This window comes from Rana temporaria, chromosome 5 (assembly GCF_905171775.1).
Source record: "Rana temporaria chromosome 5, aRanTem1.1, whole genome shotgun sequence".
NCBI classification, from domain to species: domain Eukaryota; kingdom Metazoa; phylum Chordata; class Amphibia; order Anura; family Ranidae; genus Rana; species Rana temporaria.
This window is the reverse complement of record NC_053493.1, coordinates 305165588-305181467: the sequence shown is the minus strand read 5'-3', so window position 1 is coordinate 305181467 and position 15880 is coordinate 305165588. Positions and strand designations below refer to the sequence as shown.

The 15880-nt window shown below is 42.1% G+C and overlaps 1 protein-coding gene across 3 annotated transcripts in view; it reads right to left on the bottom strand.

The window, feature by feature from the left end:
* Nucleotides 1-15880, bottom strand: part of TAF4B (TATA-box binding protein associated factor 4b) — a 177982-nt gene that overhangs the window by 146704 nt on the left and 15398 nt on the right. For all 3 annotated transcript variants that reach the window (XR_005749491.1, XM_040354095.1, XM_040354096.1), the window contains exons 4-5: nt 14301-15020; nt 6005-6127 (exon numbers count right to left, since the gene is read on the bottom strand). Coding sequence is in view for 2 of the 3 variants with exons in the window: in XM_040354095.1 (XP_040210029.1) it covers nt 6005-6127; nt 14301-15020 (843 nt within the window). In the remaining variant the exon portion in view is untranslated. The remainder of the gene's footprint in view (nt 1-6004; nt 6128-14300; nt 15021-15880) is intronic.

Below are 15880 nucleotides of genomic sequence, written 5' to 3'. Positions count from 1 at the left end.
AAAAGCCTATCCTGCCTCCACCTAACAACTGTACTGTATTTTCGCCATCATCTTATCCCCCAAAGTTATTACCTTTTGTATCACTTGACCCTCTCTCCTAGATTTTAAGCTCCAATGAGCAGGGTCTCCAATTTCTCCTGTGTTTGGTATCCATTTACTTGGTGCAACATCTTTTACATTATACAAAAACATTGAGCTAATTTTACGGTTTATTTTATTTATTTTTAATTCATGAAAGTGTCTCCCCCCCAACAAAAAGTTTTTTTTGAAAGACCACTGTACAAATACTGTGCGACATAAAATATTGCAACAAATCGCCGTTTTATTTCCTAAAGACTCTGCTATATATATATTATATATATATAAATTAATAAAAATGTTTGGGGGTTCCAAGTAATTTTCTAGCAAAAATACACAGATTTTAACTTGTAAAGCAACAAATGTCACAAATAGGCTTAGTCGTGAAAGGGTTAAACTGAGAAAATGTAACAATTTAGGAAAAAAAAAAAATTGAAAAAATTGATGACAGCAACACATCTCAAAAAAGTTGAGACAAGGCCATGTTTACAATTGTGTAGCATCCACACATATGCTTTCCATTTTCTATTGTAAATAAAATATATGTTTCTGAAATTTGCAAATCTTTGCATTGTTTTTACACAGCATCCCAACCTTTTTGGAACTGTACTATAAAAAAAAAAAAAAAAAAACAAACATTGAGGACTCCTCCTTATCCTGACAGTCGCCATAAGAATCTACCAAGTCATTGGGAGAAACAACTTCGACTGCAATGCCGAATTAGAAAAACACTAAATAGGGAGAGGTGGGCTGAGGGAAACAGATGAATAGGTTTATCCACTTGTACCATGCAGTATGCAAAGTTGCAGCAGCCTGGAGTGGAATTGGGCATAGGGTAGAGCTCCACGATTCTGGCCAAAATGAGAATCACAATTTTTTGGCTTAGAAGATCATGATTCTCAAAATGTTTGCGGCATAACATCTTTCACATTAGACAAAAAAAAAAAAAAAGAGATTGTGCCAACTTTGTTTATTTATTTTTTCATTCATTAAAGTGTATGTTTTTTTAAAAAAATTGCATTGAAATTTTGACAGTTGTTGGTTTGAGCAGAGAATTCTCTACATTAAGATCGCAAGGGTGAGAAAAAATTGCGATCTCGATTCTGACCGATTAATCGCGCAGCTTTAGCATAGTGCACTGCCTTGAACGAAGCTAGCATTATACCCAGTACCCTCTTTGCAAAAGGTGTGAAGTCTGCATAGGAGTAACCAAGCTTGAGAGTATAGGGTCTTGATCTTTTCTGAGGGAGGAAAGACCAGGACCCAGGTCGTGTCCAGGATCTGTCCCAAATATTCCAGACTGCAATTAGAAATCAGCACAGACTTTTGATCGAGGATCAACCCAAAATTCTGAAGTCTGCACAGCAAGTTGCATGTTGGCATGCAAAGCCTGAATGTCTTTTAATAGCAGGTCATCCATGTAGTCCCAATGTGGACAGCCTGATAGAAAACAGGAGCCAAGACTTGTGTGAAGACACAAGTAGCAGTGGATAGGCCAAATGGCAGGGTCACAACCTGAAAATGACAAGTCTCACACAGCAAAGTGTAGAAACCGCTGGTTGGGAGGGGGAATGGAATCCTGCAAATAGGAGTCATCAATGTCCACCAACACCAGCAGATCCCTGTGCTGCAGGGATACGACGACTGACCTGGCAGATTCCATTTGAAACTTTAGGATCAGAAGGTAGAAGTTCAGGCACTTTAAGTCCAGGATAAGATGAACGCTGCCCTTGGCTCTCAGAACCATGAATAGGTTGGAGTAAAAACCCAGAAATGTCTCCTCTGCAGGCACAGGACCAATTGCTAAAGAGCTGAATGGAGATCCTCCAGCCTCCACAGAGAAGAAGGCACGAATCAGAGGAGGAAGGAGGAGAGGAAAAACACAAACCTGTACCACCTGGAGACAACATTCCTGAGCCAGAGATCTGACCAAAAAAAGCCTTAGCTTAAAGCGGTAGTTCACCCCCCCCCCCGACACATTTTACCATCGAGACAGGCATTGTAGCGCGAGCTACAGTATGCCTGTCCCGATTTTTTTAACCCCGTACTCACCTTGTAGTCGTCCATCGTAGATTTCGGCTCCCGCGGGGAATGGGCGTGCCTATGGAGAGGGAGGATGATTGACGGCCAGCCCTGGCACGTCACTCTCCCCGAAGACAGCCGGAGTAGGTCTCGGCTCTTCACGGCGCCTGCGCACAGGCTATGCGCACGTGTCGTGAAGACCAAGCCTATTTCGGCTATTTCCGGAGAAGCGTGACGCGCCAGAGCCGGCCGTCAATCATCCTCCGTCTCCATAGGCACGCCCATTCCCCGGTATCTTCGATGGACGACTACAAGGTGAGTACGGGGGTAAAAAATTCGGGACAGGCATACTGTAGCTCGCGCTACAATGCCTGATTTTAAGGTAAAATAATTTTTTTTTTTTTTCCCGTCGATAGGGTGAACCCCCGCTTTAATTTTTGCTTGGCAATAGCATGCTCTTTCCCCCAAGACATCAACCTCTAAAGGGCACCTGAAGGAAGCAACCTATACCAGTTGTCCAATATACCTGTGTCCTGTACTGCAGTGGTCATCAACCCTGTCCTCAGGGCCCACTAACAGGCCAGGTTTTATGTATTACCTTGGGGAGATGCAGACTAGAATACTGCAATCACTGAGCAGCAAATGATATCACCTGCGATGTATTTCAGTTATCTTGCAAACCTGGCCTGTTAGTGGGCCCTTAAGGACACGGTTGATGACCACTGCTGTACTGTATGATCAAGAAAAGATATGCACTTCTTTAGGTGTGCATTTACAGAGTGCTAATCTAAAGTTTATGCCTCTGACGTAAAAAATAAAAATAAAAGCCTGCTGCCTCTCGAACTGTATAGCCAGAGAATTAAAGCTATAGCCTGCAGCTACTGCAGACTGAAAATCACTATATATACCAATTGTTTAGCATCAGAACTGCACTAGTAATTTGCTTTTGTTGCTGCCAACAATCCAGATTTTTTGATACCATACAAACAGTTGACTAAATCTGAGGGTAGGGGGCACTTCTAGAGAAGACTTCTCGCGTATATCAAAACTAACACACTGTGACCCATAGGTTATTAAGCAAATGAGACTTTAAAGAGATTTGGCAAATACCAATAGTAACCATTTTCTTTGTCGTCATCTAGGGTGCTGAAGCCATTTATGGAGTGGGGGGTTGTTAGATGAGTTGCAGATTTAAGTACACTTTCAAATTGAAGATGAATGCCAGCTCACATTGCAGTTACACAAGCAGTTAAAGTGGAGGTTCACCCAAAAAACTTTTTTTTTTTAACATTAGATTGAGGCTCGTTTTGTCAAGGGGATTTGGGCGTTTTTTTTTACAATCAAAGCAGTACTTACCGTTTTAGAGATGCATCTTCTCCGCCGCTTCCGAGTATGGGCTGCGAGACTGGGCGTTCCTACTTGATTGACAGGCTTCCGACGGTCGCATACATCGCGTCACGATTTTCCGAAAGTAGCCGAACGTCGGTGCGCAGGAGCCGTATAGAGCCGCACCGACGTTCAGCTTCTTTTGGCTACTCGTGACGCGATGTATGCGACCGTCGGAAGCCTGTCAATCAAATAGGAATGCCCAGTCCCGAAGACCATACCCGGAAGCGGCGGAGAAGATCACTCTCTAAAACGGTAAGTACTGCTTCGATTTTAAAAAAACTACCCGATTCCCCTTCACAAAATGAGCATCAATCTAATGTTAAAAAAAAAAATTTCGGGTGAACTCCCGCTTTAAGCAACAGTTTTTTCTTTTGGTTTAACATTTTACATAAATATAAGATCATCATATAAGCACCGATGTCAGTGTTAAAATGGTTTGTCTCAACACTTAAGCCTCGTACACACAATCTAATTGTTGGCAGGGGATTGTCTGTTGACAGACTGTTGTCCTAAAATCTGACCATTAGTACGCGCCTTTTGACAATTGTTGTCCAACTTTCTGCCAACAAATTTTAGTTGACATGCTACTAAATCTTCAGCGGACAACGGTTTGTTGTCAGATTTTCTGATGGTCAGTACACAAGTCCATCACACAAAAGTTGAAAGTACAAACAATCAATGCTCAAACATGAAATTAGCAGAAGGGTCCCAAAGGGTGGCGCTCAAGAGCCAAAATTCCTCGTAGTACATCACTACGTTGTGTTTGATGTCACAATGTAGAGATTAAGATTTCCTATGATCTGTGCCCAGTCTTGCCACACAGAGTTAATCCAGCTCTGAGAGCAATCCACTTTTATTGTTCAGTGAAAATTAACAGACTTCCAGATAAAAACCTGTCTAAATAAAAAGTCCTTTCTGTCCCCTTGCTTCGAGTGACATGCATTACCTTATTCTCTACATTGTTTACATCCACTTTAAGACAAAAATCGGACGCTCGGTTGGCCAACAATTGGATCGTGTGCGCAAGGCTTTAGTGGCTGGATCGCCAGGTGAAAAAAAAAAGTGAAGAAAGCCTGGTACAACACGACAGTGATACAAATTTCATCCCACTTTGCTCTGCGACATCAGTCCTATAATGATCCTACATCCATCCGACTTTCATGAACATGATACTACTTTGATCCAACTTTGTGATATTCTGACTTGTCCTTTCGCCAATCAAAACAATCCCAGTGTGGGATAAATTCCTTTTGCTGCTGCTGTAAATCACCATGTCGGATGGTTAGGACAAAGGATCCTACTTTGATCTGACTTGAATGATATTCAATGGGCTAAATAAAGGAGGACCAAAGTAGTACAGGGAGCATTTTCAAAGTCGGACCAACTTGTGTCGGACCAGTCAAGGTGGCTCCCATAGGAAAACATTGATTTTCACACGTCATGCGACATGAGCTCCCAATGTCGGGGGGTTTGTCGTGCCAGTGTGAACCCAGCCTAAAAAACAAAAAACACAAAACAAATTCAGCCATCACATCTAAGAATTGGGAGACTGCAATATAAGGTTTTGTTTTTGGGTTTAATACCACTTTAAACTCCTATATCAAGTCATCACAGCAAAAATTTCACAGATCATCCAACATATTCAGTAGAAGGTTATTGGCAGGGCAAGTATCCAAATGTAAGCGGTCCTTTCCAAAGAAACCGCATGGCAGTATCTTGAAAAGCTACACAAACTTAATAAAATAAAGATGTGTTCTTTATATACACATTACGTGCAATATGGGAGCCTGAAGTCAGTGGAAGTACAAAAATAATGAATGGAAAAAAGGGAAAAAACCTGAAGGAGAGTCCAGTAAAAAAGGTACACGATTGACTCTCATCCATTAATGAATTCTCTTTGCCATGTTACGCCTGTAAACCCTGAAATACTTTTCTGTTACAGCATTAGTAGTCACACAGACTTCCAAGGCAGGTTTAAATTGTATTGGTGGCTGTGAGAAACACTTTTAATTATTGACTTTTTGTATGTCAGAGACAGCTAGGAGGCCGCAGTAGGTACATTTCAGGATAACCAGATCACCAATAAAAGCACGGAGGTGAAGACAAAAAAAATGAAGTACTTAGCAAGAATGCCATGCCCTTTGCACCTCCTGAGGAATTTGTTTCAATTTTGAATAAAGTTTACTTTTAACAAGATAAGCAAGTAGGGATTGAATACCCGTACAGGAGTAATCCATAGAAAAAAGGCATGAAGTCCAAAAGTCACAAAAAGGGTGTACACTGTACTGTGTGTTATGTCATGCTAAGGATTTATACGAATACCATTTAAATAACCTGCAAAAAAAAAAAAAAGAAGACTTGCAACCGTCTGGAAAAACCTACATAAAAATTGTACTGCAACTTGCTAAATATACTTTCATAATTGTGGGGGGAACATGCTTAAAAGCCTACACTCTACAGAGTGTCATTACCTGCTTAATATGTGAATCTAAAATAAATAAAAATAAATCCTTACAAGTAAATTCTTCACCAGATTTTTCACATTCTGACCCATGGTCGGTGACTGTGGTCCACTGGATGCCAGTTTTATTAGTGTTGCAAGAAAATTCTTGCATTTCTTTACATTATCCATTGCTTCCTGGTATGAACAAAAATGCAAAGTGGTTAAAAATTCTGAAATTCAAAAAAGTTTCATACTAGTAAAATGAGACTCCATACTACACAATTTACAAAGCAATATGTGTGAATCTACCAAAACATTTTGAAATTCCATCCAGTTTTGTGATCTAGGCATCTCTGCCAGACAGCATAGCAAGGCAAATGGACCTCCTACTGCAGTTATACAGCCGAGGGCAGCTTGGCCAAATCCTTTTGTATTGAATAAAAAGGAGCAGCAGCACACTGAAGAGGTCGACCCAGTGTGCTCCCCTCCTCTAAGCATATTCACAGTGTAAGACTAACCACACTGTCATCCAGGGGATTGCAGATAGTCTAAATAAAGATTAATTCAGGATTACTAAACAAGCTACATTGAAAAATACGAATACTTAGAGAATCCATGATTGGACCAAACTTCCATAAATTCCTGGTGTACAGCTTTAAGATACAATTATTGTCATAGCTCAGTCAGGGTTTCTATACACCTGGAATCTCATAAAATTAAAAGCTATACTCGTGAGATATTGATTTATTAATATAATTTCATTTTTTTTCAAGAAAATGACTCACTTCTATGTGCAGAAACCATGTGATCTCACAGTTAATGAGTCGAGAAAGCTCCTTTTACCGTCCATGACATCACCCCTGCTGCAGAAAGCCTCTTGCATGGAAGGCTCTCACTACTTTGAATGACAAAGCAGGGAATAATGCTACAGAAGGTGACTAATACTAGTAAAATGACTAATGTGCAGAATTTGCTGTAAAATGTATTAGGAAACAGACACTGGTTAAGATGCAAGCTATTCTTTTTTTTCAGAATGTTCAATTTAATAAAATCTTCAAAAAGGATATGACCCATCATAGCAAGCCGCTTGCTATGGGGAACCAGTGCAGGCACACTACCGAGCGGCTCAGCCTCGCCCCGTTCCCTCCTCACTGGCTGTGATTGTAAGCAGCAGTAGCCAATATCTCCTGCCTCTGTCTGAGTCTATGGGGAGAGAGAGAGCCCACTGTTCTCATGCACACCGCTGGATCAAGGTAGAGCTCAGGTAAGCATTGGGGGGAGGGGGCTTGGGGGAGGTGCTGCATGCAGAAGCTTTTTTACCTTAATGCAGAATATGCATTAAAGTAAAAAAAAAAAAAAAAAACTTCAGTCTTTAGAACCACCATTTTTTTTTTGTCTAGGGGGCGTAGAAAATCAGATTTAGTTACTTACTGATTCTTTCCAAGCTCCTTCACAATACTAGACCAATCTCATTAGGCCCTTTTCTTCCTCATGCTTTGGGCGTCCAAGGTCCTCCTATGTCATCAAGCCCCATTCAGGGTTAATAGTCAACGTGAAGACCCCGAGGGACAGTTCACCACCAGAGCATGAGTGAGGTCTCCTAAACCAAAATGCTTTTACTGTCCACTAGCCTAAACAAAGTCTCATTTAGGATTGGGCTTTAATATTTAGAATTGGGCTTTAATATTTATAGGGCAACTCCACTTTTGTTAAACCAGGGCTCAACAAATACCAGATGGCCATGGTGACTAGAAATTGCGTCCTGGCGCCTGGGATTTTGTCGGCTTTTAGGCATCAGGACACAGCTTCACTAATCCAGGATTTTGAAATCCCTGTGGCTTCTGTCCATATACTGAGACGTACGGATGAGAAGCATTCTAATTGATCAGCGCAGTCACATGGACAGCGCTGATCGAACAGAACCAGTGACCTCTACTCCACTCTCAGCACATTTATAGGCACTGCTCACCTTCCGTCAGCCCTCCTCGTTAAGGTCACTCAGTACACATCTATTTGACACCAGGAAAGAGTGCCAGGTCTGCGACTGAGCAAAGCCGTGTCTGGGCTTTGCACAGATTTCCATGTGTCAACTCCTTCATGTCCCACTGATCCAGCCTGCCTGCATGCCACTGCTTTCTCAGTGCCTGGGGGAGGTGGGAGTGCAGACCAAGCCCATCCTGACATAGCTGAGGGAAGGGCACCACCTACAAGTAGTTGTGGGGGGGGGGGCACAGATTACTAGCCGGGTGTGGGAGCCTCACCCCGTTTCTCTCCAACCTCCCCCCCCAATAGACACGCGTGTCAGGGAGCAGAGCAAGCAATTTTCTTGTTGTATGTGAGGAAGGTGGGAGAGTGCCACACTTCTGGAGGATTTCTCTGTATATACCATGGAGCTGAGGGGACCTCACTGTTTATATACACGTCTGACAGACTCTCACCCTTTCTTGCCCCCTCTTTCGGGTGCCAGGCAGCCCATTTAAAAAAAACTGTCTCCTAGATACAAAAGAAAATTTGACAAGCACTGTGTTAAACATATATACATTAACAGCTATGCAATCCTTTTTGTAAGTTAGCAGAACTGCTATATTAGAGAAAGGTAGGCTAGTAGATCTAAAGTACATTTTCAATGAGAACTAAAAAATCAGACACTCGAATTGTTGAATTAGGATATTTATTTGAAAAAGACAATAACTGATGACTTGAATGACAATTATCTTATAATCCAAACTGGTATTATAATGTACAGTAAAATGAATCTCAGTTGTCAAATAGTTTCCACTTAGTAAGAGTTTGGCAGCTTCCATGTCTTTGCTAAAGTAACACAATATAGTATCAACCACAGATAGCTATTACTTAGAGCAATTTTAGAATTGTAAGCAGTTTTATTATCGATTAGAGTTAAATACAGGAAGCCAAATCTCAGTCTCTCACTTACCTTCATTTCTTCCACCCTAAATGTAAACCAACATTTTTTTTTTTTTTTTTAGCAAGATGCTCACTCCCATTAGTACAGGCTGGACTAATGACAAGCAACAAGATGACAGGACTGCCAACCAGCTGCCATCAACTTACAGTATAGAAACAAAAAGGAACCCCACTAACCATAAATGTTTGAGCATAATGAATATATGACAATTACCACTTTAATACCAGGCTTTTATACACACCTCAATACCGGGCCTATTCTGGCACTTCTCTCCTACATGTACAAATCATCTATGAAAGATTATGTTACACCGAGTAAAAAGATACCCAACATGTCACGCTTTAAAAATGCGCACACTCATGGAATGGCGCCAAACGTTGGTACTTAAAAATCTCCATAGGCAACGCTTTGAAAATGTTTACAGGTTACCAGTTTAGATTTCTAGTGCTAGAATTATTGCTGGCACTCCAACGCATGCGGCGATACCTCACATATGTGGTTTAAACAGCGTTTACATATGTTGGCGGGACCAAGGTGTGCGTTCGCTTTTGCGTGCGAGTTACCGGGGGCAGGGGCGTTTTAATTTTATTTTATTTATTTTTTTACTTATTTATTTTGTTACACTTTTTTTTTTACTACTTTTATTCCCATTACAAGAAATGTAAACATCCCTTGTAATAGGAAATGCGTGCGAGAGGTCCTCTTTAGGGAGAGATGCGGGGTCTTTTTGACCCCGCATCTCTCCTCCAGGCTGGAAAGCATGAGATTGGTGAAAAAAATGTCACGATCTCATGATTAGTGTTGCTTACTAGCCGCAATCGCGGCTTTGTTTACTTACGGGGACCCGGGTGTGACGTCATCACATCGCGCCCGGGCCTCTGACGATCAGAGATGACTGGTGACCATCTGGTCACCAGTCATCTCTATGCTTCCTGCCTGCGCCGGACGATTCTTTCTCCGGGCCCCCGATGGCACGGGAGAGCCCGGAGAAGCACCAGATGGTGGCGGGAGGGAGGGGGGTGTCCCCTCCCGCCGCCTATAAGAACGATCAAGCAGCGGAACCGCCACTATGATCGTTCTTATGGTGCGCAGGATCGCCGGCACTAAGGAATGATATCTGAACGATGCCTCTAGCTGCAGGCATCATTCAGATATCCCCCCGCAAAGCCCAGGATGTCATATGACGTCCACCCAGGATGGGAGATCCCATCTGTGGACGTCATATGTCTATGGGCTAGTATTCAAGTGGTTAAAAGAACAGTATGAAAATGTATAAAATTCCAACAAATATATATTCCTACTATAGGCTGATCATTAGACATTTATATGCAGCAACAAACCTTTAGATCTGTCAGAATTGATAGTTTGTGTCTGGAGCTTAGCTTTAAATTAAACCTGCCAATTGGTGGTCTTCAAAATATTCCCTGTGTCTCTGAGAAGCCCCTTGATTCCAAGTCTCAGGCTGTACACAGGCTTTCAACACCTTTTAAAGTGGTAAAAAAATAAATAACTATCCTTTACAGCAAAAGAAGCTGCCATCTTAGCCGCATGTATGACCTGTAGTTGCACATTTGATGACTTGACAGTTCAGATGGGAGAACGCAAATACATTAAGAAATGTAAGGGTTTTGGGAAGCAGTTAAAAGCTAGTATTGCATTAAACCACTTCAATACAAGGCACTTTCAGCCCCTTCCTACCCAGGCCAATTTTAAACTTTTAGCACTGCCGCAATTTGAAAAGCAATTGCGCAGTCATACAACACTGTACCCAAATGAAAGTTTTATCTTTTGGAGACCGAGCTTTGTTTTGGGAGTATTTAATCACCACTGGGGTTTCTATTTGCTAAATAAATTATAAATTATTTTTTTGCAAATAAGGAATTGTACACTGGTAAGGGCTGCGCTGATAATCAGGGCATGGATGAGTTTCCTGGTTATCAGTGTATATGCTGTACTCTGATGTGTAAAGAGCTCCTGCGCTATCGGGGACTGCAGCTAGGGGGCACTGCTAGCAAACACCTGGAAGTCTGTCCTTGCCAGAAAAAGGGAAACAAATATAAAAGTGGTGGTGTCTGCGCTGTGAAAATAAAAATAAAATGGTGCAAAACTCGCACATGAGTAAATGAACCATAAATGGGTACTAAAACTGGGTGCGTGGTGAAAATACTGACATTTTTCCAACTAAGCGATACTGGTACATTTTTATTTATTTGTTCCCCCCCTCACAGGTTAGTGTTGCATCTTTCAATTGGATGTTATAAGTTGCACTAGTATATACAGCTGGATAAAAACAAAAACTGTCTTAATTTCAGGCTGCAAAGCAACAAAATGTGATTTTAAAAGGGGGGGGGGGGGGGGGATTATTTTCTATACCCACTGTACTCATCTTATACTCAGGCTGCTCTGGTCATGTAATCCCTCTTGGGTTAGCCAGCGTTGGCTTCAAGGGAGCAGAGAGTCCACTCCAGCAACAGCAGGTAATGCCTAGGAGTGATATTACCCATAGACTTCAATAACCCCCCCCCCCCCCCCCATTGTCAAGGCTCCATTCTCTCCCCTACAGGCATGCTGGCTGACACAGGGGGAGCGGGATCACGTGACAAGACTGAAGCAGCCTGAAAATATGTAATTACAGTATACGTCATTCTTTTAAAAAAGGTTAGTAAGCAAAAGTGTTAGGAGGAAAGACAGTTTTAGGAGTAGTTAGAATTGATGTGGATTTCCAGGATCACCCCAAGTTATAATTATAGGTTACTGCACTTTTACCCTAAATAAGCTGATCCATCTTTATTTTAGTTTTTTTTGTAACCCATCACATTATACGGTTTTGGAGTAACACACCAAGTTCACACAACACAGTGTGGGAAAACTCACGTTCCGTTCCAGTTTCTTATACTGCATTCAAATTGCCCTGCCGTTGCGATCTGCAGTAGATGTTACTACAAAGTTGACACCCCAAATGCAGGCCATAAACGCAGTAAACAGGCCCGCACAGGATTGCATGGTACAAAGAGTACCATACAATCCAGGTTGCAGTGCGTTTCCAAAAAGTAGTGCATACACTTCTTTTGGTGCAGTTTCAGCCCTTTTAAAAATAAAAAAAATGGCCGAATTACACTTCACAAAACTGCACGTGAATCACACAGGAACATGTAGCGCGTGCCTGTGAAATTCACATGCAGTTCAAAGTGTGAATGGGCCCTGAGTGTTCTTCAATCTTACTCATAAGTTCCCTCTATAAAATCAATTTAGAAGAAGACTACAACTTGATCTTCTCTTCCAAAATTGCTCCCACAAACCAAACACACACAGTAGGTTAGCTACCTCCACCCAAACCAGGTGTGCTGGGTGTATTATTATGAGCTATAGTCTAAGATTTTTTGGGAGTAGGGACTGGTGTGATCAGCTCCAAGAAGAGCTATAGAATTTGATGCCACTTTGCAAATAAATTCAATAAATCTAAAAGGCACTGCCCAAAAAAATTGAGGAACACTTTGAAAACATATCAGATCTGAACGGGCAAAAATCTCATGCTGGATATCTATACTGATATGGACTGGGTAATGTGTTAGGAATAAAAAGATGGCACATTTGATGGAAATAAAAATTATCCACCTACAGAGGCCTGAATTCAAAGACACCCCCAAAAATCAAAGTGAAAAAATTATGCAGCAGGCTAGTCCATTTTGCTAAAAATTTCATTGCAACAACTTAAAATGGTCCTCACTAGTTTGTATGGCCCCCAGTGCTTGTATGCATGCCTGACATCAGGGCATGCTCCTAATGAGACAACGGATGGTGTCCTGGGGTATTTCCTCACAGATCTGGACCAGAGCATCACTGAGCTCCTGAACAGACTGGAGGTGCAACCTGGCAGCACCGGATGGACCAAAACAGAATGTCCCAAAGGTGTTCTTTTGCATTTAGGTCAGGTGAGCATGGGGGCCATTCAATGATATCAATTTCTTCATCCTCCCGGAACTGGCTGCATGCTCTCGCCACATGAGGTTGGGCATTGTTGTGCACCAGGAGGAACCCAGGACCCACTGCACCAGTGTAGGGTCTGACAATGGGTCCACAGATTTCATCCCGATATCTAATGGCAGTCAGGGCGCCATTGGCTAGCCTGTAGAGGTCTGTGCGTCCCTCTATGGATATGCCTCCCCAGAACATCACTGACCCACCACCAAACCGGTCATGCTGAACGATGTTACAGGCAGCATAAAGTTCTCTGCAGCTTCTCCAGAACCTTTCACGTCTGTCACATATACTCAGGGTGAACCTGATCTCATCTGTAAAAAGCATGGGGCACCAGTGGCAGACCTGCCAATTCTGGTGTTCAATGGAAGATGCCAATCGAGCTCCACAGTGTCCGGCAGTGAGCACAGAGGACGTTGGGCCCTCAGGCCACCCCCATGAAGTACGTTTTTGATTGTTTGGTCAGAGACATTCATCCTGATCCTCCTTGCACAAGGGAGCAGATACCGGTCCTGCTGATGGGTTAAGGACCTTATACAGCCCCTTCCAGCTCTAATAGAGTAACTGCCTGTCTCCTGGAATCTCCTCCATGCTCTTGAGACTGTGCTGGGAGACACGGCAAACCTTCTGGCAATGACACGTATTTATGTGCCATCCTGGAGGAGTTGTACTGCCTTTATAGGGTCCAGGTATTGCCTTGTGCTACCAGTAGTGACACTAACCCTAGCCAAATGCAAAACTAGTGAAAAACAGTCAGAAAAGAGGAGTAGGGGAAAAAAATGTCAGACACCTTCATCTGAAAAACCATTCCCGTTTTGGAGGTCGTCTTATTGCTGCCCATCCAGTGCACTTGTTAATTTCAATTAACAGCAAAGCAGCTGAAACTGATCAACAATCCGCTCTGTATACACCCCTCCCCCTCTGCTACTTAACTGACCAGATCAATATCCCAGGAGTTCTGATTCAAAAAAGTGTTCCTTTAATTTTTTGAGCAGTGTACTATGCAATGTGTAAGTCAGACAGTGAGCACCACGGAGGCCATCTGGCCATTCGTGATGTGGCTGGACAGAGACAGACACCATTATCCTAGTTAAAAACTGCATGATAAAAGTTGTTGTGTGTTCATTACAAGACAAAAGCCATCTCAGCCAATCAGACTGTTATATTAAATGTACACTTGTCTGTAGCAAAATGATACCAAGCAGAATGTAGTGATTTTATAAAGTCCCCTAGAGGTGCCTGCACATACCTTTAGATGTCTTTTGGAGTCTGCCAGGTTCCTGGTAGTCCCGTCCAAACCTTCTTTAAGAGAAGAGGCTAGCTGAAAGGGGCTGAATCACCAACACACTTTTTCTCTTTCTCCATTTTTGAAAAAAAGCCAGCATTTTATATTATACTACCAGAAAACATTGTATAGTATACTTCCAATAAAACAGGGACAAAGATGTAAACATTAAGACTTACTGAGGCATTAGGACGTTGTGTGCTTTGCAGTTTAGTGGAAGGCTCTGCTTTTTTGGGGACGACACCGGAGGTCATTGCTGGTGTGTTGGTTTGCATCTGCTGTATCCTGTTATTTTCAGACACCACAGTGGTAACTGCAGTAGAAGCTGGGGCTATACGGGATACAATAATTGAAGCAGGTGCTACAGTAGTGGTAGCACCTGCAGATAGTAGTGGAGTCATGCAGATATTTGTAGATGCCAACTTGATAGCAGAACTACTTGTAGCAACTTGCTGATTGTTAGTTGGCACAGCAGTCTGCCCAATATTCAAATTAACGGTATTGTGTAAAGCAGGGCTAGCTGTTGGTGCTGTAGCAGTAGAAGAAACAGTCCTAGCTGACACCACATTAGAAGCTCCATTGGTTGTCACTGGTGGTGAGGAAGTTCTAACAGGAACCACAGCGGCAGTAGTTGCATTCAGACCAGCGGCGGTAGTTGCATTCAGACCAGCTACAGATGCAGATAGAACTCCAGTAGAGGCAGGGACTGTTACTACAGTGGAAGGTAAAGAACGTGAGAGAGTATTTATGGGAGTGGCCGAGGGAGCAGAGGCTCTAATAATGACCGTTGAGGTTCCTTGGCTGTTAGCTATTGTTCCAGGAGTAGCGCAGATTCTAACTACAGTAGGTACTGGGACTGGAGGACCTGCTTTGGAAACATTGCATGTTGTACCTGCAGTCTGAAAAGAAAGGCAAAATTAAAAAGCAAAATGTTTGTACTCCTAGAATGCCTAAAGGCATTTTTAACCCTTCATTTCCTTGTCTTTATATTTTCTCTTTCGACTATCATATTATCCATATGGGCGAACCCTCTTACAATGTCCTGCTTTTAGTATGGGATTTGAGAACAGCTAGAGACCAATTTAACTTGTTCCTGTATGTACCTCAATTTATGTCTTCACGCTGTTGTGGGTTGTATTTACTTGAGAAGGGACATGGATTCCACTCTTTACTGTCCTGCTCTAAATTAATGTTTTTTTTTTATATAAAAAATTTGAAGAAAAAAAAAAAAAAAGTTTGAAACATGAGAATAAACTAGCGTTGCACCATTAGCGCCGATTCCAAGCATTTGTACTCATGCAAATGCTCCGATACCTTCAAGTCCGCAGACTGCAAGACTGGGTTCACATATACAGTCATGGCCAAAAATATTGTCACCCTTGCATTTGTCAGCCAATGCATTACTTCGCCCAGAAAATTGTTGCAACTACAAACGTTTAGGCATTTTCATGTTTATTTAGTTTGTATTTGTACGACAAAAGCATAGAAACAAAAAAGCCAAATCTGACAGATTACATGCAAAACTACAAAAATGGACTGGACAAAATTATTGGCACCCTCAATTTAATATTTAGTAGCCCACCTCTTGGTAAAAAATAACTAAAGTCAAATCACTTCCTGTTTCTAACAACGGTCTACTGGAATTTTGGACCACTCTTATTTCGCCAACTGCTTCAGGTGTCTTAGATTGCAAGGGTTCCTTTTCCCAACTGCGGTTTTGAGATCTTTTCACAGGTGCTCTATAGGTTTTAGATCTGGA